Source organism: Pollachius pollachius (genome assembly GCF_949987615.1).
Source record: "Pollachius pollachius genome assembly, chromosome: 3".
Lineage (NCBI taxonomy): Eukaryota > Metazoa > Chordata > Actinopteri > Gadiformes > Gadidae > Pollachius > Pollachius pollachius.
Window position 1 is genome coordinate 25,960,182 of NC_136936.1, and position 21,527 is coordinate 25,981,708.

General features: G+C 42.3%; 2 protein-coding genes across 6 annotated transcripts in view; both read right to left on the reverse strand.

The window, feature by feature from the left end:
* usp2a (ubiquitin specific peptidase 2a) overlaps positions 1–8,735 on the reverse strand; it is a 58,816-nt gene extending 50,081 nt beyond the window's left edge. For 2 of the 3 annotated variants that reach the window (XM_079731844.1, XM_079731842.1), the window contains exons 1-2: positions 8,559–8,735; positions 6,220–6,380 (exon numbers count right to left, since the gene is read on the reverse strand). The gene's annotated coding sequence lies outside the window, so the exon portion shown is untranslated. The remainder of the gene's footprint in view (positions 1–6,219; positions 6,381–8,558) is intronic. The other variant, XM_079731843.1, reaches the window with a different exon arrangement.
* A 734-nt stretch (positions 8,736–9,469) lies between these two features.
* tbcela (tubulin folding cofactor E-like a) overlaps positions 9,470–21,527 on the reverse strand; it is a 34,833-nt gene continuing 22,775 nt past the window's right edge. For all 3 annotated transcript variants that reach the window (XM_079731603.1, XM_079731604.1, XM_079731602.1), the window contains exon 11: positions 9,470–12,338. In XM_079731603.1, the coding sequence (XP_079587729.1) occupies positions 12,126–12,338 (213 nt within the window). In that variant the 3' untranslated portion in view covers positions 9,470–12,125. The remainder of the gene's footprint in view (positions 12,339–21,527) is intronic.

The window sequence follows — 21,527 nt, forward strand, 5'->3', positions numbered from 1 at the left end:
TAAGTCACTCCCCCAACACGTGATTAGCTTGCTAGCTTTAGCAATAGGTCTGCCTAGCCTTGTGGTAGACTCTGATACTGAACAGGCAGTTTGCACAGAAGTCTAAGCTATCCAATCATTTCAGTCGGGCCAAATTAAATGATTGGATGGATAGAAAGAAATTCTGTTCACTAGCGTTGATAAAGTTTACTTTTTTCACCACCATTATCTTTCACCATTGGCATAAGTATGCCCAATATCTTGAGAAAAGAAAAGAAAACCTCTGATTATTATCTAATCATCTAAAACCTAATACACATAACACTTTCTACTGCTAGCAGGCAACAGTTCAAACCAATCTAGTTTTTGACGTCTCCCAAAGAAAGCCTTTCTCAGCCAAACACACAGCTAGCTCACAGGCTTTGTCACTTCAACCACAATCAAAATCCTGGACGGAAGATTTCAACTCTGTTTTGACCCACACTATTTTTTGGCCAGCTGTTTCATCAAAAAAAAGTTTTTGCTTGGCTGCTAGTGCTTGCAGATGCCAAGAAACATAAAGGCTAGCTTAAAGGTAAAGTAAAGATACTATTGTACCACACCATTGTCAATATCTTTTCGGTTGGTTGATTGGTCGGCTGATATGTATTTGTTTAACCAATTGTCAATGGTTGGACAATCGCTGGTGTTTTTTTTTTTTTAAGGAGTAAATATTATCTTGATCCATTTATATTCAGGACCGGTAGGAACATATGCAGAACGATGTATTTAAATTGTGAGTGATTTCGTTAGCAAAAACTTTTATTATTAATAAAAAAATGATGAATCAAATTATGAATAAAAACGAAGGCTCTGTAGTTCTGTTTTAGTAATTGCATGGTTTAATAGACTATAAGCCCCAGTGTTGTGCCTGAACGCGTTCATTGAACGATAGTTCATGAACTCGTTCATATTTTGGGCGAACGTGAACTGAACGTACTGTATTACTGCCTGATGAACGTTACTGTGAACTCGTTCATTCTGGTGTCTGTGAACGGCACGCTCACTTGGTTTAACTTCGTTCAATATGGGGGTTATTTGTTTATCAACACGGCGGATGCGCACGCAGATCGCCGTGTTGTTTGACCGGTTGCCATGGTAATCCCTGAGAGGTTAATTTGCAGTTGCGGTGTTGCCAGTTTACTGTTACATTAAACTGTAATCAGAAAACGCGGTTATATGCTATAGACCCTATAGTATCTGTCGTATGAAGGCTGGGACGAATTTCAAATTATAAATATGTACACTTTATTTTGAAAGTACAGACCGGCGCGATTCCCATTGAAACAAATGGCGCAGTGATTATTCTTCAAAACTAAGAGCTGTTAAATTGTGGAAAATGAATTAAACTGTAATCAGACAACACGGTTATATGCTATAGACCCTAGAGTATCTGTGGTATAAAGGCTGAGACGAATTTCGAATTATAAATATGTACAATCCATAACGTTAGCTCTATGGCTCATAGCTCAGCGGACTAGAATACCTCATAGAATCATTGCTTTTTGGCCGGAAATGGAAAGGGGGGCTGTTTACGTTTGATTGTAGTCTTTTCACTCGGTTCTCCATCTCATCAGTAGGGCTAGAACCGAGAGAATAGACTACAACCAAACGTGAACACCCCCCCTTTCCGTTTCCGGCCAACGAGCATTGAGTCTTCCAACAGAAATCAATGGGATTTACAAAATGCGCTAAATGTGCAATAAAACACGATAGAAACTGTATTAAGCTACGATACTTGATTCAACCACTCTATTTCATCCTAGACAAACCTCAAAGGGGGCTCAATGTTCAAAATGCCGGAAAAAACGAATAGCTCACAGCAACATATTGAAAAAAAGAACTATGAACTAGTTCATTTTTTGGAACTGTGAACTTAGTTCAAATTTTTAAATTATGAACGTTTAACTGAACTAGTTCATTTTAAAATTTGTGAACTGAACTTTGAACTAGTTCACGTAGAAAGTGAACTTTCCCAACACTGATAAGCCCCATTTTCGCAATTTTGAACTCGCCCAACTTCATGGAGACTGCTCTTAACTGAACAGTTGCTAAAAGACAAACAGGCACCATGTCAGATAACGCTAGGGAGGTCCGGGGGCATCCCCCCCCCCGGCTGCTGGTGAGATTTTTTGGGAAAATGTACGGATTGAGCTCCCAAATATGACATAACAACCAACAGAGTCAAGGTATCCGCTGAGACCAGATCATTGTGCAAATGTGCCTTGAACTTCAGGGCTACAGACTAACTTTTTTTCACTAGGAGCACTGTGGCCCCTTAACTGAAAATTTTAGGGGCACAACCAGAAATTTTAGGGGTACACACTGGCTCCCAGGATCAGTGCATACTTCCGCAATCCACCAGTGCTCAGCGGCCAAGCCTGGTATTGCAGCTGTTTAAGCGGGCTGTGGACTAGTGTTGACTCGTTCGCGAACGAATCAGTTCGAATGAACGAATCGTTAAGATGAACAAACTGAAATGGTTCCTCTCTCTCGTTCGCCTCGTTTGTCTCGTTCGCCTCGTTCGTCTCATTCGTTCTCAGAGTCGACTCCTCCCAGACCCACTAGTCGCTGAATCGCTGACAGTTCGTTCACTCACTGTGTGAGTGGTGAGGAGGGACCGACTGAGAGACGTCACGACTCACGAGAGCCAGCCAATCATATGCTGTTCTAGGACTGAGTCTAGGACGCTCTCGTTGAATTTTAGTCAATGAGAGACAGAAATCAACCGGTTTAATGGGGAAAAAACAAATGGGCTTAGTGAGCGAGCTATCTATTATTCACATTTTCCATCTGTTGCATGGACGTATTTAAAGGATGCATTGTACATATTTATAATTCGAAATTCGTCCCAGCCTTTATACCACATTTTTCACAACCTACCAGCTCTCGTTGTGAAGACTACTCACCGCGCAATTCGTTTCAATGGACATCGCGACAGTATACTTTCACCATAAAGTGTACATATTTATCATTTGAAATTCGTCCCAGCCTTTATATCAGAAACTCTAGAGTCTATAGTGTAGCGACCCTGGGACATTTAAAGAGTTTGTGTGTTATGTGTTGCATTGTATTTCGTTGTCCGTTATGCCAGTTGTTCTCTGTGCATGCATTGGATGTTCTTCTTGTCAATCAGTGTGGGGGGCGAATCATCAGGTCAGCTGGGGGAGGGCCTTGGGAGAACAGGAGGGTGGGGGCTTGCACGTTGAAGGGACCTGTTCAGTCGAGTTTCCGGTAGAATCATGGAATGAACGGCTCAGACTCAGCGCCTCCCTCGTTCTCATTCTCATACGTCAACATTACAACTTTAACCAAACGCAGCGGGATGGGGGGTGTAGTTGATTATTGGATGTTTGACATATCAGCAAAATAATAGACTTGATTAAGCAATGATGGTGGGTGTCCCGGGTGTTTTAGGCTCCCATAAACAGAACCCTGTGCAGCCAAAGACTAAATCTAGCTGCCAAAATTAACACTGCCTTCAAAACGAGAGCTGGTTAATTGTGAAAAATGCATTAAACTGTCATCAGACAACGCAGTTATACGCTATTGTAATGACCTCGCCGGTGACAAACCAGGTCACTGAAAACCCGTAACCAACGGCAAAAAGCCACACTAACAACAACCGGTTACCCGGGCAACCCCCCAACCCGGTCCCTTCAACGTGCAAGCCCCCACCCTCCTGTTCTCCTAAGGCCCTCCCCCAGCTGACCTGATGATTCGCCCCCCACACTGATTGACAAGAAGAACATCCAATGCATGCACAGAGAACAACTGGCATAACGGACAACGAAATACAAAGCAACACATAACACACAAACTCTTTAAATGTCCCAGGGTCGCTACACTATAGACTCTAGAGTTTCTGGTATAAAGGCTGGGACGAATTTCAAATGATAAATATGTACACTTTATGTTGAAAGTATACTGTCGCGATTTCCATTGAAATGAATTGCGCGGTGAGTAGTCTTCACAACGAGAGCTGGTAGGTTGTGAAAAATGTGGTATAAAGGCTGGGACGAATTTCGAATTATAAATATGTACAATGCATCCTTTAAATACGTCCATGCAACAGATGGCCAATGTGAATAATAGATAGCTCGCTCACTAAGCCCATTTGTTTTTTCCCCATTAAACCTGTTGATTTCTGTCTCTCATTGACTAAAATTCAACGAGAGCGTCCTAGACTCAGTCGTAGAACAGCATACGATTGGCTGGCTCTCGTGAATCGTGACGTCTCTCAGTCGGTCCCTCCTCACCACTCACACAGTGAGTGAGCGAACTGTCAGCGAGTCAGCGACTAGTGGGTCTGGGAGGAGTCGACTTTGAGAACGAACGAGGCGAACGAGACGAACGAGGCGAACGAGAGAGAGGAACCAGTTCAGTTCGTTCGTCTTAACGATTCGTTCATTCAAACTGATTCGTTCGCGAACGAGTCAACACTACTGTGGACGGGTCCCTCGATTCAAGGGGCCCAGAAGTAGATATCTCCGTTCACTCAAATACAAGTGGGAAACAGGAATGTGTCTCCGCAAAAAACGTCAGGATATCAATCAAAGGCTCATAATTATCTTTATACCATGTATTAATAAAATGTAAGTTTTCTCTTTTAAAAACGCCACCTTAAGCATTTTATAAGCCGTTTTATTTATTTATTTTTTGCAGGAGGAGGGGTAGGCAGTTGGTTTTTAGGCACTGTGTTGACTTTTTATCACTTAAAGTCGCAGAGGGATGTGTAGACAGACCTCTCGCTTATAATGCTACAATGCTAACAATGCTAGACTACGAGAATATTTCTGCATGCGGCATGTCATGCACTAGGGCTTGGCTGGCTCCCATGATGCGGAAGCAAATCCCTCCTTGATGTTACCCTGCGCCATTGAGCAGTTTTCATAGGAATGAATGGGCGCCATATTTCAATCCGCTGTCCTTTGTTTAATATGTACATGGCACGGAAGCAACAGTTTCACAGGAGTGCGCCCGTTTGTCGTGCCGCTTGACAGGACGCTGTGCCTCCTCTCTGCCCGCTCGCCTCTCCATTGAGAATGCATCAGGCGTGACAAATGCATCAGGCGTGACAAACGCCTCCGGTGTGATAAGCCCTTTATGGCACATGAAGTCCTGACCGGGTTCGGGTACCCGCAGGGACGCTGGTTTTGCAATTGACTTCTCCGGTGCTGGATATGTTATTCAGGAGCAGAGGAGTCAACTAAAACCGTCAACAGTGGATGATGTGCTTTTTTGCAAAGCAATCTAAAGCACCAAGCCAAACACCACATAGTGTCATTCCCCGGCGTTCCATCTAATGTGTCTAATTTTCCTTCGGGTGCGGGTCGGGCGTCGATATCAATTTATAGCGGGGCGGGTCAGGTCGCGTGCGGAATGTAATTCGCACTTCTGTCGGAACACGGGTCGGATGCGGTATTAAGTATTGCGGGTGCGGGTTTGCAAAATAAGACCCGTGCAGGACTCTGGCACTGGCACACTAGCCGCAGGTCGGAAGAACGAGTCAATATTTTGAGAATTGTTCAAACACGGAGCAGGTTGTAAAATCGTTCTCCTTCTCACAGAGACGTTAACGCACGCTCAATATTTATCTCCACTTATTAGCCACTAACAGTGGCCATTCCATATCTTTCTCACACTTATTGGCCTGCTACAGATTCCGGATTCGTTGACTCGCCCCTTCCCCGTTTAACGTGTAAAAATTAAAAATTCAGTTGCACATTCTCACATTTTGGTCACAGTCTGGAGCCCTTGGCAGAAATGATTATTATTTTATTTATTTTTTTGCAATTATTTAGGTTTTTTTTTTTTGCAGTGGCGCTGACAATCAAGCAGCGTAATGCTGAATACATATAGGGGAAACACTGAATGTGCAATACAGTTTTTAATTTTCCAAGCGTCTTTGCTATGCTCAGACATGCTATAATTGCGTTTCAGAGCCACGTGAGCTTTCCCTGGGACCCACTACATCAATATTTCCAGCAGGATATGTATTATGGATTATATGTGATCAAGACGCAAGGACACTACGGTATCTCACCTCATCGCCTCGCATGAAGAGTGGAAGGATTGCTTATGTGTGCATCTGCGTCTGTGTGTGTGTGTGTGTGTGTGGGGGGGGGGGGTATGCATGTGTAAGTATGTGGGCGCACATAGGTGCACAGGTAAGTGTGCATGGTGCATGAGTGCTCTTACCTACTTTAGGTGTAGCTGTGTGTGTGTCAGTCCCTGCAGATGGCAATAGAGTCAACGCAGCACATTGTTCTGCTACTAACCCAGAGTATTACACACACACTTACACATAAACAGTTACACATTCACACACATAGACACACAAGCCTGGTCGATGATGACTTCTGAAAAACATAAAACAGGGAATCTACTGTGAGCACGCATCATATAGGCCAAGGGCAAAACTGTCCGCGGCCCTGGTAAGGGATGGCTCGTATATCTTGACATTGGAGCAGGGTTCTATTTCCACTGACCTAGACCGGCTTGGGTGACTCTTTTTCAGATTCTCTGTGATCAGTTGTGAACACACCGCATTCGCAACTCATGACTCAAGGATGAGGGCATATAAACTGCGTACACCCCCCCCCCCCCCGAACAAATAAAAATAGCGGATGGGATGAACAAGAAAACCAATTGATTAAAAGGAGTCTTTCTCTCTCAGCCAAACAGCTTTCTCTTTACAGCCAACAACATGCAACGTCAACAAGGCCAAGTGAGCATACCGGCCATTGGTCAACAAGTGCTCTAGATTTCATGGCCCATCATTAAAAATTGATGATGCATCCTTCAGCTCGTTTTATCCAATCCGGAAAAAGTTGCTCCCTTTGCAGGCTTGGGTAAAAGAGAGGAGTCATAACCTTCTCTGGCAGATAACACCTCAAACACCTTAAGCTATACTCACAAAGCAGGTACCTAGGAGAACAGACATAAGAAGCCCTATTTGTTGGGAAAGGAGATGCTCACCCTTGTGACAGCGTGGATCGCAGGGCCAAAAGAGAGTGAGAAGATTGAAGGGAAGGGCGGTAAATTGGGCGGTTGCTGTGGCGAAGGCAGCCTGGTTAGAATTATAGCAGGGATGGTATCATCAACCATTCAGCATGCCACAGATCAGGTTACAAGAGACGATAAATATAGCAGACTCTGATGACCTCTGCAATTCCCTGAACACTCGCTGGCATTCCAGTTGGGCTAGCATCACAGCTTTTTATAGTCCATGCCTTGGCAAGGAACCATCCACATCCTCCAAACCTGGTAATCAGAAAAGCTTTTTTTTGTTTCACACAGTGAAATAATATAATTAGCCTGTGGCTAATAAGATGGTCGCTAATATTGATCCATCATTAAAATTCTTCAAGGCTGCTTACAGATGTATAATGAATGAAGAGAAATAAAAATTCCCAATCTGGTCATTTTGTCCATAAAAAAGATTGGAGGAAGAGTTAGTAGAGATAGTAGGTCTCGGGGCACTTTCTGCAAACTACAGCCAATGATACATATAATCATTGGCTGTTGTTCATACATATTCCTTTAGAAGAAAAAATTATCAATAAAATCATGTACAGAATAGAATGACATGTCACACATGATGGTGAGGGCCAGTCTTGTGGGGTGGGGGCCAGTCTGGTGGGCTGAGGGCCAGTCTGGTGGGATGAGGGCCAGTCTAGTGGGGTCTAGGCCAGTCTCTTGGGTTGAGGGCTAATCTGTGGGTTGAGGGCCAGCCTGGTGGGGTGAGGGCCAGGCTGGTGGGGTGAGGGCCAGCCTGGTGGGGTGAGGGCCAGCCTGGTAGGGTGAGGACCAGCCTGGTGGGATGAGGGCCAGTCTGGTGGGGTGAGGGCTGGTCTGTTGGTTGAGGGCCAGTCTGGTGGGGTCAGGGCCAGTCCTGTGGGGTGAGGGCCAGTCTTTTAGGGTGAGGGCCAATCTGGTGGGGTGAGGGCCAGTCTGATTGGGTCTTGTTGAGTGAGGGCCACTTTGGAGGGTGAGGGCCAGTCTGGTGGGGTGAGGGCCAGTCCTGTGGGGTGAGGGCCAGTCTTGTGGGGTAAGGGCCAGTCTGGTGGGGTGAGGGCTAGTCTTGTGGATGAGGTCCAGTCTTGTGGGGTTGGGGCCAGTCGGCTGGGGTGAGGGCCAGTCTTTTGGGGTGAGGGCTAGTCTGGTGGGTTGAGGGACAGTCTGGTTGGGTCTTGTGGGTTGAGGGCCAGTTTGCTGGGGTGAGGGTTAGTCTGGTGGGATGAGGTTCAGTCTAGTGAGGTGAGGGCCAGTCTGTGGGGTGAGGGCCAGTCTTGTGGGGTTAGGGCGAGTCTTATCTGACCACCAGTATGATGGTGCGAAGAAGAGGAGAACATTGACCATACCCTGACGTTCTCAAAGTAGCATATCACTTTTACATGGCAAAGTATTCACTTCATGGTACGTCTAGTTTGAGGAGGTAACTAGAATCCGCCTCCAGAAACTATCGGTTAATGATTCGCTAACTTAATGGACCAACACGACATGCAGGCTGAACCGAGCGGAGCTGCTGTACTCACCATCCAGCTTGAAACCATCCCGGTCCGACCAGGAGCCTCCTTAACCCTCCCTTAAACCGGGCTTCTGTTGAACTTGTATTGCTGTTTGACTACTGCAACATCAGCTGCGATGTACGGCCGAAAACCTACGAACCTATATATACTATATATACCCTCTACTGATATGATAACCCGGCGGTACCGTCCTACCATCCGCTCTACTATCCTGATAAGATAACACGGTGTAACGACCGACCACCCGCCAGTGTTGCCAGATTGGGAGGGAAATCTGGCAACACTGGCTCTAGAGTTCACAGCAACCAAGTAACTGTTATTTTCCCTTTAAACGTGACGTCAGTGCAGGAAGAAGCACGTCTCTGATTGGTTGAATCAGACCTGGTGACGTCATGAGGAGTCCATCCCTTTCACCGTCACCTTGGTGACAACGTAAACATCACCAAAAACGCAGTTTATTTAGGTATAAATAATTCCAAATTAAATCTTTGTCCCGATTATTTTAGGCGCACATAAAGCACAGTTGAACAATAACAAACGTCATGCATATTCTGTGAATATACCCCGAGGACCTACAAAAGTGGCAAATGGGACTTAAGATACCCATTATGAAGCATTGACCTCTTCCCTAAATTACAAGGATCTGATAACATTTCCCTCGAGCTCTACTCTATTTTCTTTTTACACGCATTTTAATTTTTTCCCCCCTAATATACATTAGTTTGTACCTATAAATATTTAAGTGATTACATTTGTTTTCCTAGTGAATGTATACCGTTGTGTGATGAAAAATTGGTCAGACAATGTAAGGAGATTGAGATTTTATTACCATTCTATGATGCATTTTACCTCAGCATGAGAAGCAATGATTCTGAGAAGGCTATTAAGAATACATTTTAACAGGCATATCCATTGAAGTCATGTATTACAGCTGAATGAATCGATGAGTACATACAGATGAATAGAGCTTGTACATCAGAATGCATCATGGTGTTTTATGTTTACTTATGAGTTACAGTAATGTAAAATAAAATAATAATAAAATAAATATAAATATACCTTTAACTGGGCAGATGAAAACTTTGTTTCACCACATCCTGCATAATACACACTGTGGCACTTTCAAACACCAACATTTCCCATAATGACGAAAACATCATCACTATCAATAACATTCCTATGGTCCTTTACGTCCAAAATGGAGGTGGTCAATGCAAAGTGATCGATGGATCAGCCCGAGAGGACCTATCATGATCATCTAGTGCTTAAATGCAAAAAGGAGCACTTTAAGTTAAAAAGGCAACTCTGTCAGCGCAAATAGACGTTAAAATAGATGCAAGTACACTTCAGTTACCTAGTAGGTGTGGCTATGTGTGGAAGCAAGGTATTTCACTCAAGTCTTCATGGGAATGCATATTTGAATCAAAACTAAATCAAATACCTGCTAAAAGCTGTTACTTACACAGGGCAAAATAAAGGTGAGTGTTTATGTGGTAAGACTGACATTGTGCAAAAGAACTCTAGATGATCTGATAAATATCATGTTCTAGTATTGTAACAGGTCGGATCCTCGCACACAAAATCAATAAATAACTTAAATAAATTAAAGCATACTCCAAATTGAGTAACAAACATAAATATATTAAATAAATACATCTTTATATGATTTTAATCCATTAAAATGAAAAACATGAATCGTTTTTATAAAAAGTCCAGTAAATAATGCATTCCATAAATTGATAAATAAAAACAAGGTGGGATCTCAAGACAATAACGGTAGACATACCAAACACCTTAAAAGGGCTTTGTGTAAATGAAGGTGATGGATGACCTTATGGTCATACTTTCCTCTCTCACACAAATACACATTCAGGCATCCTGAATCATACTTGTGTGGGGGGGGGGGGTTTACAGATTTACAGCATTCAACACATATTGTATGCTGTAAATCAATCAAACAAAAACAAAGTTGTCAAGCAAATATAAAGAAGCATACTTTCAATGAACAATTTAATGTATGATTTGTGGTTTGGGCCCACTTTGTCATCCTTTTCTTTCAAAAGCTTTTCTTTACGTTGATATTCAAAGAAATGGTGACACACTGATCCCAGAAATATAATCAATGAGTTTGGCTTTGGTGAAGATAACACAGCTGTGTCTAGGGTGACTTTTTGCTCTGTAGGGCCAGGAAGGGATTCAGTCAAAATAAAAACACATGTCCTGTTTGATCAAAGTAAACAAATATGGTGAAGCAAGTTAAGGAAACAATGATCTGCTAGATTATTGTAAACACTGAAAGGCAGTCTGAGACAAATACATGATCTTTATGATGTGATAACATTAGCATGGCTACAATGTTCCATTCATGAAAAATAATGGAACTGTTACTCTCCTATTATTGAAATATGTATTAAAATTGGCAACCAACAAAGAAGAACAGATTTCAATGTCAACAGAGCTCAGAGCCCATATGAGGACAGCTTGCCTATATCTGTCTACATTATACATATATTATACATATAGTATTGGCCGATATCATTTGATTAACAATTTTATCATACAACATAAACACAGGGTGCTTTTCCCTGTGTTTATGTTGTATGATATTATAGTCAATCAAGTAATATCTGCCCATCCTGCAGCTTATTATTCTTATAATTGTTAAACTCGATATGATCTATATAAATGGTACATAACATGTATAATGTATTAAATGGACCTTAATGTCCTTAATTACTTGATATCATTAAGGACGATGAGGGAACCCAGACTGAGATGGCTGGAGCAGGGATAGAATAGGACACAACCTAATCTGCTGTGCAGTTGTGTATGTCTGTGTGTACAGCACAGGTGGTTGTTGTGCATATAAGTGTGAATATACGTGTGTGTGTGTGTGTGTGTGTGTATTGGTTTGTAATGCTGCAATGTCACACATTAAAATTAAGACACGCTGCTCTTCCTGATAATCTTTCTTTACACTTAAAAGTTTAGATTCAAAAAACAAACAACCATAGTTTTTAAATAAATATATGACAATATAGCCAACTAGTTCGAGTAGGGTTTGGGTGACAGATGGGCCAGCTGGTGGTCTTGGATGCCCCTGAAGGTGCGATAAGCCGTATACTAACAGCTTGGACAGAGCTGAGCTTTGCTGGTGCACCAGTGTCCAACGGCCATCTGCTTCTGCATTCCTGGTCGCTGCTCCGCCATCCTGACTTGTAGCTTGGTCTCCATTTTTTACACAGGAACCTTCCAGAAATTCCCTTAATGTTTAAGACTGGGATTTTGGTCTAGAGAGGATATTATCTAATAGGAACTCCTTACCTCCGGATTGGTGGTTCTCCTAATTCAGCAGTCAACTAGCCTGCATTCCATTTTGGAACTGTTTCCTGCATTATTTACCTCAACTTTGACCTGCGTGTCATACCTATCCCAGTTTAACTGTGCCTTTTATTGAATAATTTAGCAATTGAACCAGTGAAACAATCAGTCTGTCCTTTTTCTTTTTTTCATCCAATAGCGTGGAATATTGAGACCTGGAGCTTGGGGAGAGGATATAAACAAGCCCGTGGCTCATTTGGTCTTGGGCACCACCAGGATCTCGTCCCCGTCGCGGATGCTGTAGGAGTGCAGCGCCCGCGTGCTGTACTTCATCTCCTCTGGTCCGAACACGCAGCAAAGGTCCTTGTCGATGTAGTAGACCCTCATGTGGTTGGTGGGCAGCTGGACCACCTCCTTCAGCTGCTTCTTCAGTTCCGCCACCGTCTGGTCCAAGCGCACGTTCACCTGGAGAGAAAGGTGCACAAAATTGGAATTTTACTTGAAAATGCAATATTAAGGTTTTATCAATGTTTTCATTGTTTCAGGTTTCATTGGGAGAGCAACTTAAAATGTGCACAGCATTAGTTACTAGATATGCAACGGTACAGTTGGCCCACGGTTCAGTATTTTGGTCAAGGTATCTATATATTTAAGAAAAAAATAAAAACACATCATAATAAACAATGAACTCTTTATTTTGCCTATTGACAAATACATCCTTCCATTCAGAAAAATGGCAGCCTGACTGGTTGGCCTGGTTTCTGTTTCTACTGTATGAAATCAAGGGGAGTAAAAACCAACCTGACAGTCTTCGGCTTCTATTTTAAATAAACGGGGTACTTAAAATCAATATTAAATAAAGCTGCAAGCAGAGATGTGGGGGTCAAGCAGAATAGGACTCAATAAACTAATTCTGCTGGACAGACGTAATCGGCTAGGTGGGTACATGATGACCGTCTCAGTAATTAGTAATAATGACAGCTAGTGGAATGAACTACAGCATTATGCGAGAATGCGTCAATGTTTACAAAATGGAAAAATGACCCCATAGTAGTAAGGGCGCATTATCGTCTGCCTGACAGAAGAAATCACACAAATGCATAGGGGTATTCGGAACAATATCCCTAAGAGAGACACAATGTTAACAAACATCCGTTCTGGAGGTGGTTCATGAAGCATCTAATCCAGTAAGAATTGCGGTTTATATTGTAAGTGGGTGAAATCGTAAATAAAGACATTGTTGAATTATACATGCAGTACCGCAGTGCAGTGTCTTTAATGAGCGCTGTTCAGCGCAACTAACATTGATATAAATGAAGTAGTGTTCTGATTGTATGCTGTGTGTCAGATTGACATGATGATTTAATATTATTGATATGTTATCAGTTTTATATAATACAGTATATGATGACCATGATAAAATGCATACGATTAGATATAATTTTACTGACAATGAGAGCTATTGGCAAATGGTTATCACAATGAAAATACATTGAAGTTCCTTTCTAAGGGCTGGAATAGACTTGCTGCTAACAACGCCCCCCTAGAGGTCAAATGACACCAAATTATTTGGGCATCAACAGGATAGGGTCATAAGACTCTAAGCCAAGTTTGGTTTAGACACATGAAAGCCTTGCAGGGAAATGAGCTCACTTCCTGTTTGACGTCCCCCTGAGGTCAAAGGTCACCAAATTGTTTGGATGTCCCCAGAATGATGTCATGAGTCTATGTACCAAGTTTGGCTATGATATGTTAAAGAGATGCTGAGAACAGGCTTACTTCCTGTTTGGCGGGTTTGCCGTAAAGTTTAATTGGCTGTCACAGCAAAACGGTTTTGATTTGAAAAAGCTGGTTGACATATTTGTTCAACTTGGTCTGAAGATCATATATGGCAAGTTTCATGATGATTGGACATAATCTGTGGCCTGTGGATATGTACTATTGATTTTGACAACTTTCAACATGGCGGCCAAATTCTGATGTTGCCATGAGAAATAATTCATTAGCTGCATGGGGAGGTCTGACAGTATCACCAGACATTGAAAATAAGTTTAAAATATAATCACGTGAAGAGAGATGAGTTAAAACACGTCTTCATTAATTATAGCGCCCCCTAGAGGTCAATGGTCACCAAACATTGAGTGTCCCCATGATGATGACATGGGTCTATGTACTAAGTTTGGTTATGATATGTCAAAGGGCTGCTGAGATATTGGCTTACTTCCTGTTTGGCGACTTCGCGGTCAAGGTTGATTGGCTGTAGCAGCCAAACGGTTTTGAATTTGAAAAATCTGTTCGATGTTTTTTGACAAGCATGGCCTGAAGATGTGTGCCAAGTTTCGAGATGATTGGACCAAATTTATGATAGGAGAAGCATTTTGAAGGTTTTTGACATAAACCAAGATGGCGGAAAATCCATCGTGGCGCAAAACGATGACATATGGTGCGTTGAACTCGGCTCGGACCAAGGAATCCAATGATACCTTGTCTGTGAATATTGGATGAAGTTATAAACATGAATGCATGTCCAACTTTGACCTGTTGGTGGCGCTACAGCTGATGAGCTAGCGACCTCAAATTTGCTTGATGGGATAATGGGGCTGTCACAACTTTTGACCAAGGCGTTCTATGGTCTGCCATAGACTCTCATGGAGGTAAAATAATAATAATAAGAAAACGTACGAAAACAATAGGTGGTCTCGCAGCTTCGCTGCTTGACCCCCAATTAGGGGTCTGAGCAGCGAAGTTTGTGTTTCGGAGATAAATGTTGAGCTTCTTCTGTTTAATACACTAGCGCTCTCGCTCCGCACTGATTTAAAGCGATGTCATCAATTGCACTCGCATCTCGGAGAACATGTCGGAATCGTCGGCACGAGCACCCCAGACCAACTACTGACAAAAGACAGGAACAAGTACAGAAAACATGGATAAGAGGAAGAGGTCCGAACTGGAGGATGAGTCTCTGGTAAGTTTAAGAATGTGATGCTACAGTAATGGTAGCTGATTCTAGCTAGCTAGCTGTTTGCTGGCAATCTTTTTTGGCTTACATTACTTTCTTTCAGAGGCTTTGGCGTGCTACATTTGAGCTAATGTTTAGCTTATGCTATCATATGAAACTAGGTAACCAAATGAATCTAATTCTAACAGTGTCATGAATCCATGTCTAAACGGCTTAATGCTTATTGTAACCTATCTGCTAAGTGTCTATTGTGGTAGGTTTCTTTATACAGTATCAAGAAAGACCCCCCAGAAGAATTCGCAACCATCCCCTGAGGCCATGGAGAAGCCGGACTCGGATTCGTCTAGCCCGTTTTTTTAAATGTTGATGTTCAAGAATACGTTCTGAAGTTTTTAAAATTAAAAAAATTAATATATTTTGTATTTGTATTTACGGTATGTGTATTTTTTATTTTACCTTTTATCAATCTTGATAATATATAGTACTCATTAACTGTTATTAAGTGTATATTTAAGGTCTTATTAACCTTAATAAGCATGGTTCCCGCTTTAGATCCCATACCTGCAAAATGCATAATTAGCAGTTTAATAAAGGACTTATTAACCTTAATAAGCTTGGTTCCCGCTTTAAATCCTGTACCTGCAAAATGCATAATTGGCAGTTTAATAAAGGATTTATTAACCTTAATAAGCAAAAACATCTTACAATCTTAATTCAAGGTTTAACAATGACATAATAGGTAAGTAAGTAGGACTCAATAAATGGGTTTGTAATGCGTTTATTAACAACTATAAGAATGTCATTATTATATATAAGACCATTATTAATGTTATTAAGCAATCAATACATGGTTGACAAGTTTCTCAAGTTTCTTAAGTGCTTATAAAGGTCTTATAATCTCATGAACATAAACATGTTTATTATGTTATTTAAACTTAATGATAGTCTTATTAACACAAATTAATGTTAAGAAGCATATAATAAGGTCTTATTACATATAAACTAAGGCTTAATACAAGGACCTTAATATAAAGCGTTACCGACAAATGAAGACGCCGAGCCCAGGTGCAACAACACATATTTTGGACAATGGACATTTCTAGTAGAAAAAGTGAAGAAAATAAATAACAGACATTGGGCCTCATACCAGAACCACTCATACGCACAATATTGTTCTTAAATCATTCCTATAGAGAGCGTTTACAGAGCATTTACCAAAACTCTTGTATTTTGAACTTTCTCATAGAAACGAAAAAAATCGAAGTGGTCCAAAACATATCGTACTAGTCATGTTAGGTTGACAAAAGAAAAAAACGTCACATTGTTTGGCCAAACGATTCCTATTCCATGTTTTGATTTATGATTTAGATTTAAAAATATCTTAAAAAATGGGAATACCGGTGTTATAAAGAACGGCGTTACTAACAGCGTTACTTTTTTCAGTAACAAGTAATCTAATGATTACTCTTCCTATCATTATAACGCTGTTACAGTTACTTCCAAAAAATATGGCGCTTTACTATGATTAAAGCTGTTTTTACATTAGACCATCTAGATCTCTCTCTTCCTTTACTGTTTTTCCTTCGTTAGTGGGCAGGAGACAATCGCATTAATGATAACGATTGGCTGAGGTAGAGTAAAATTTGATGGTAAGCCAATCAGAGGTAGAGTTGGGCAGGTGTTGTTTACACATATTCAAAGGCATGCATAGTCGGACACACAACAACATAAGTGAGTCAACGAGAAACAGAAATGGTGAGCTCAAATAATCCAAAAGAGAATAATTGAACATGCACATGTATTTTAAGTTCTGTCAAAGCTGGGTGGAGGTGGGGTCCAAATTATTTGTAACATTTGAGCCTTTAAAAATGTACTTCAAAGTAATGCAATAGTTACTTTCCACAGTAACTAGTTACTTTTAGAATTTGGAATTGAGTAACTAATTTAGTTACATTTCGGGAGAAGTAACTAACTGTAACTAATTACTTTTATAAAGTAACTTGCCCAACACTGATTATAAAACAACATGTCAGACTGTCAGACTGTAGAAAATATTGGTAGAATATAATTCAACCAACTCTTTATTATAAACATATGCATTTGTTAAACATTGTTATCTCTAGATTTACTTAATCGGCCAGATTGCGCTCTATGCTAACAAGCCAACAAAGACCTCGCTAAATGCTATGAAATGAACTATTTTCACAATTTACCAGCTCTCGTTTTGAAGGCTGAACAGACAATTTGACTGGAACTACTTAGAAGGTGTCCAAATATCAGGGATTAATGGACACCATGTTAAGAAACCATGTTAAGAAATATGATGCTCTTTCTTTACATGCATGCCAGCAGGGTTGCTAACTGTCACGCATCTGGCTCGTCACTCACACTTTCAGCATCAATCTCACGCCAAAATCCATTTTTCTCCCCTCTCAATCCGTAATTTTCGGTTGATAGACTAGACCATAGCTTATTGTGTCTTATTCTACTTTGTTTAAGAATGCTTGATTCTGATTGGCTGGGAGGAGGGCATTAACCCGGCAGGTTGCCCGCTGACTTGTCGGTTGTACTTGCTGCTGACTGAGCACAGCGTCATCAAATAGTAGATCAATATGCCGCTTGTATTTTTTGGAATACTCGATTCTGATTGGCTGCAGGGTGTCCATTAATCCCTGATATATGAACACCTGCTAAGTAGTTCCAGTCAAACTGTCTGTTCAGCCTTCAAAACGAGAGCTGGTAAATTGTGAAAAATGCATTAAACTGTAATCAGAAAACACGGTTATATGCTATAGACCCTATAGTATCTGTGGTATAAAGGCTAGGACGAATTTCAAATTATAAATATGTACACTTTATGTTGAAAGTATAGACCGTCGCGATTGCCATTGAAACGAATGGCGCAGAGATTAGTCTTCAAAACAAGAGCTGGTAAATTGTGAAAAATGAATTAAACTGTAATCAGACAACGCGGTTATATGCTATAGACCCTAGAGTATCTGTGGTATAACGGCTGGGACGAATTTCGAATTATAAATATGTACAATGCATAACGTTAGCTCTCTGGCTCATTGCTGAGCGGACTAGAATACCTCCCGTTTCCAAGTCGTATCTAAGGTCCGTCCTATTTACTGGAGGAGTGAACAACTTTTTTCGTTGCATAAGAACCTTAAGGGAGGGTAATGATTGTTCCAGGTATTAGTCAAACCCTCAGGCGTTACCAGGGAAACTAAATTATGGGTTGTGAAAAACGTTATATTTGGATTGTAAAACGCATGAAAATATAAATTAATGTTCTTAATTTATTTTCTTTGGCAAGTCACCATGGTATAAGCGGGATAATGCCCTTCGAGGTGTCCAAAATATTGCATGTTTGATCGATCATAATTACTTTTTGAGGGAGAGCTGAAACAGAGTATACATTTAATAAGCATGAAATACGAATAAGAAAAAGCATAATTATTAAAGTATTTGAATTGTTTTATTATGTTGGCAAGCAAGAAGTACAATAAACGGGATAATCACCTCAAGGCAGGGCAATAAACAGTTTGATATGCCCTGCTCGAGGAAGGTTACCGGTAAGCCTTCCACGAGCCAGGCATATCAAACTGTTTATTGCCCTGCCTTGAGGTGATTATCCCTTACTTAATGACAGGAGAGGAGTTTAAGGCTGTAACATTTGCCTTAAACTTCGCTGTAACATCTGCCTACAACGTGCTTGTGATAAGTTCAGAGAGCGTTCAGAGCATAGGTTCGGAGCATGTTTCGGAGTCAGAGCCCACTGATGCCCGTTTGAAAGTTTGGATGACTATCAAGTTAAGCAGATAAATAGCCTAACAAATCGAATAATCTATCGTCAAATAAAATTGTGTACGTCTGTGTTGTCACTACTGACGTAGCCTTGCCATCAGTCTAATTGTATGTCCAGATAGTACAGACTTCAACTATAGTTGCAAATGTATGTATATATATATAGTGCAATCAATAAATTAATTGTACATTTTGAAAAAGCGTTTCCATTCTATTCCTTTTTTTTTTTTACATAAATCTGGGCTTATATTAAGCAAACAAGGACTGTCATAAAAAACGAAAAAAAATACTGAAATTTTACATAGTCTCACTCCAGCCCAAGGCCAAAAGTTGGCCACCCTGTGCAGGTATTGTGCTAGCATAAATATCATGCAAGTGCTGTTACGAGAAAGTCAGTTGGTTTAGATCAACTCTTGGTCCGAGTCCGGCTCGGTTACAGAAAAGCTTCAATCATGTAAAGCGGGTCACATACTAGCGAGCAAGCTGACAGCGATTGTCCAACCAATGAGAATTGGACGAACAAGTGTATTTGGACCAAACAATCGATCAGCCGAACAGAGCTTGACAGCCCTACTAAACAGACAAAACTAAACTTAAGGTTACGACCGTAACCCTGATTCTCTGATAGCATGAGTGAGGTATCTCACATATGGGTACGCCTCCCCCGCGTATCCCTCAGAAGCACTTTATCACTACGCCAGCCATGATTGGCTGGCCACGTCTGACGCACCCAGGTCAGCCCCCTATATAATTATCTGACCGTCATTCAAGGCAGCAACCTCTTCTCGCTCACCGCAAGAAGGGCAATCCGGTGAGATACCTCACTCATGCTATCAGAGAACCGGGGTTACGGTCGTAACCTTAAGTTCTCTTTCAAGCAATCGTGAGGTATCTCACATATGGGATATGTTTACTCCCGTATTGCCGGACAGGCCAACCTCAACGATACGCGACCATTCCAATTATGACAGAGCGTCCTGCTCTCCCTATGAGTTCACACTCAAGACAGCATGAGCCAAGCGAGGCACATTTACGTCAAGTCTGTAAAATCTCATGAACGTAGTGGGTGAAGCCCAAGAAGCGGATTCCCACACCTCCTGCAACAAAACCCCTTTAAACAAGGCCCACGATGTGGCAATGCCCCTTGTTGAATGCGCATGCAAACCAACAGGCGCCACCAGCCCTTTTGCTGAACAAGCCAAAGCTATAGCCTCAACAACCCAGTGTGATAAACGCTGCTTCGTGATAGGCTTACCCTTGTGAGGACCAGACCATGAGACGAACAGTTGATCCGCTTTCCTAAACGATAGAGTCCTTGACACGTAAGCTCTCAGAGCGCGCACAGGACACAAGGTATGTAGCCGCCGTTGTTCTGCAGACGTGAACGGCGGAGGGTAGAAAGCATTAAACCCCATGGAAAGGCACGAGTAGGACGTGTCCATGACCTTAGGAATATATGCCGGGTTCCGCCGCAGCGACACCTTAGAGTCCCCAGAGCCAAACTGCATACATGACGAATGCACCGATAAAGCATGTAGATCACCAACTCGTTTTGCTGAGACTCCACGCCATGAGCAACGCCGTCTTAAGGGAAAGCGATTTCGCGTCCACTTCTGACAGTGGTTCAATAGGAGGCCCGATAAAGCCCCCGACACCAGTGGCAAATCCCATCCAGGTATTAGTGGTTTTGACACAGGGCGCAAACGACGTGCTCCCCGCAGGAAACTACAGACCAAAGGATGCTGTCCCACTGTCTTACCGTTAATACCCACGTGACACACTGATATGGCAGCGAGATACACTTTCAACGTAGAAAAAGCTCTCCCCTTGTCAAGGAGAGACTGTAGAAATATCAACACAGTATCAACAGAACACTGGGAGGGGACATCAGTACACCAACCCTCAAAGACACGCCACTTAGCCTCATACAAGTACGCGTCGAAGGCACCCTCACGCTTTGGATGGTCATTATAACATTCTGTGGCAGGCCCCATGACGTTAGATTTATCCTTTCAAGGGCCAAGCCCAGAGAGCTGGACGTTCTGGGTGGGGATGAAAAACTTTCCCCCCGAGCCTTGGATAACAGATCCCTGCACAGCGGGAGTCGCAACGGCTGAGAATAAAGCATTTGTGCTATCTCCGCGAACCACTGTTTCTGAGGCCAATTCGGCGCTACCAGAATAGCAATTAGACCCTTGTTCCTCACTCTGTCTAATGTGGGGGTTATCAGAGCAAACGGGGGAAATGCGTAAAGGAGTGTGCGTGGCCACGCGTGCGCCAATGCGTCCACCCCGAGTGGAGCCTGTGGATCGTTCAGAGAGATGAACAGGGGACATTGTGTGTTATATCTGGAGGCAAACAGGTCTACTGACGGGCACCCGTAGTGGTCCCGAATCAGATTCATCACCTCTTGATGAAGTCTCCACTCTCCATAACGAGGGTGACCTCATAAGAGTAAATCTGCGCCGTGGTTCATCACTCCAGGCACATGCGTTGCCCTGAGTGAGAGTAGATTGCCGCTGCTCCAGAGGATCAGTTTGGGTGCCTGTCTGTGTAGTTGAGGGGAGCACAAACCTCCCTGCTTGTTGATGAAGGCCACTACCGTTGTATTGTCTGTCCTTACCAGAACATGAGCGTCTGTTACACACGGCAGAAAATGTCTCAATGCCAGGAGCACTGCCATAAGTTTGAGAACATTGATGTGAACAGAGTACAGTTCCGATCTCCATTGGCCGATCTCTGATCGCCCTTCGTGGGTGGCACCCCTCCTCGCACATATCGTGCCAAGTTGCACACCCTGTGTAAGGAAATACGGATGCTTCCACTTGCAAAGCGCCAGCGCGCAGTCCACTCTGACAAATATGCGGCGGTGTGCATGAATTTGT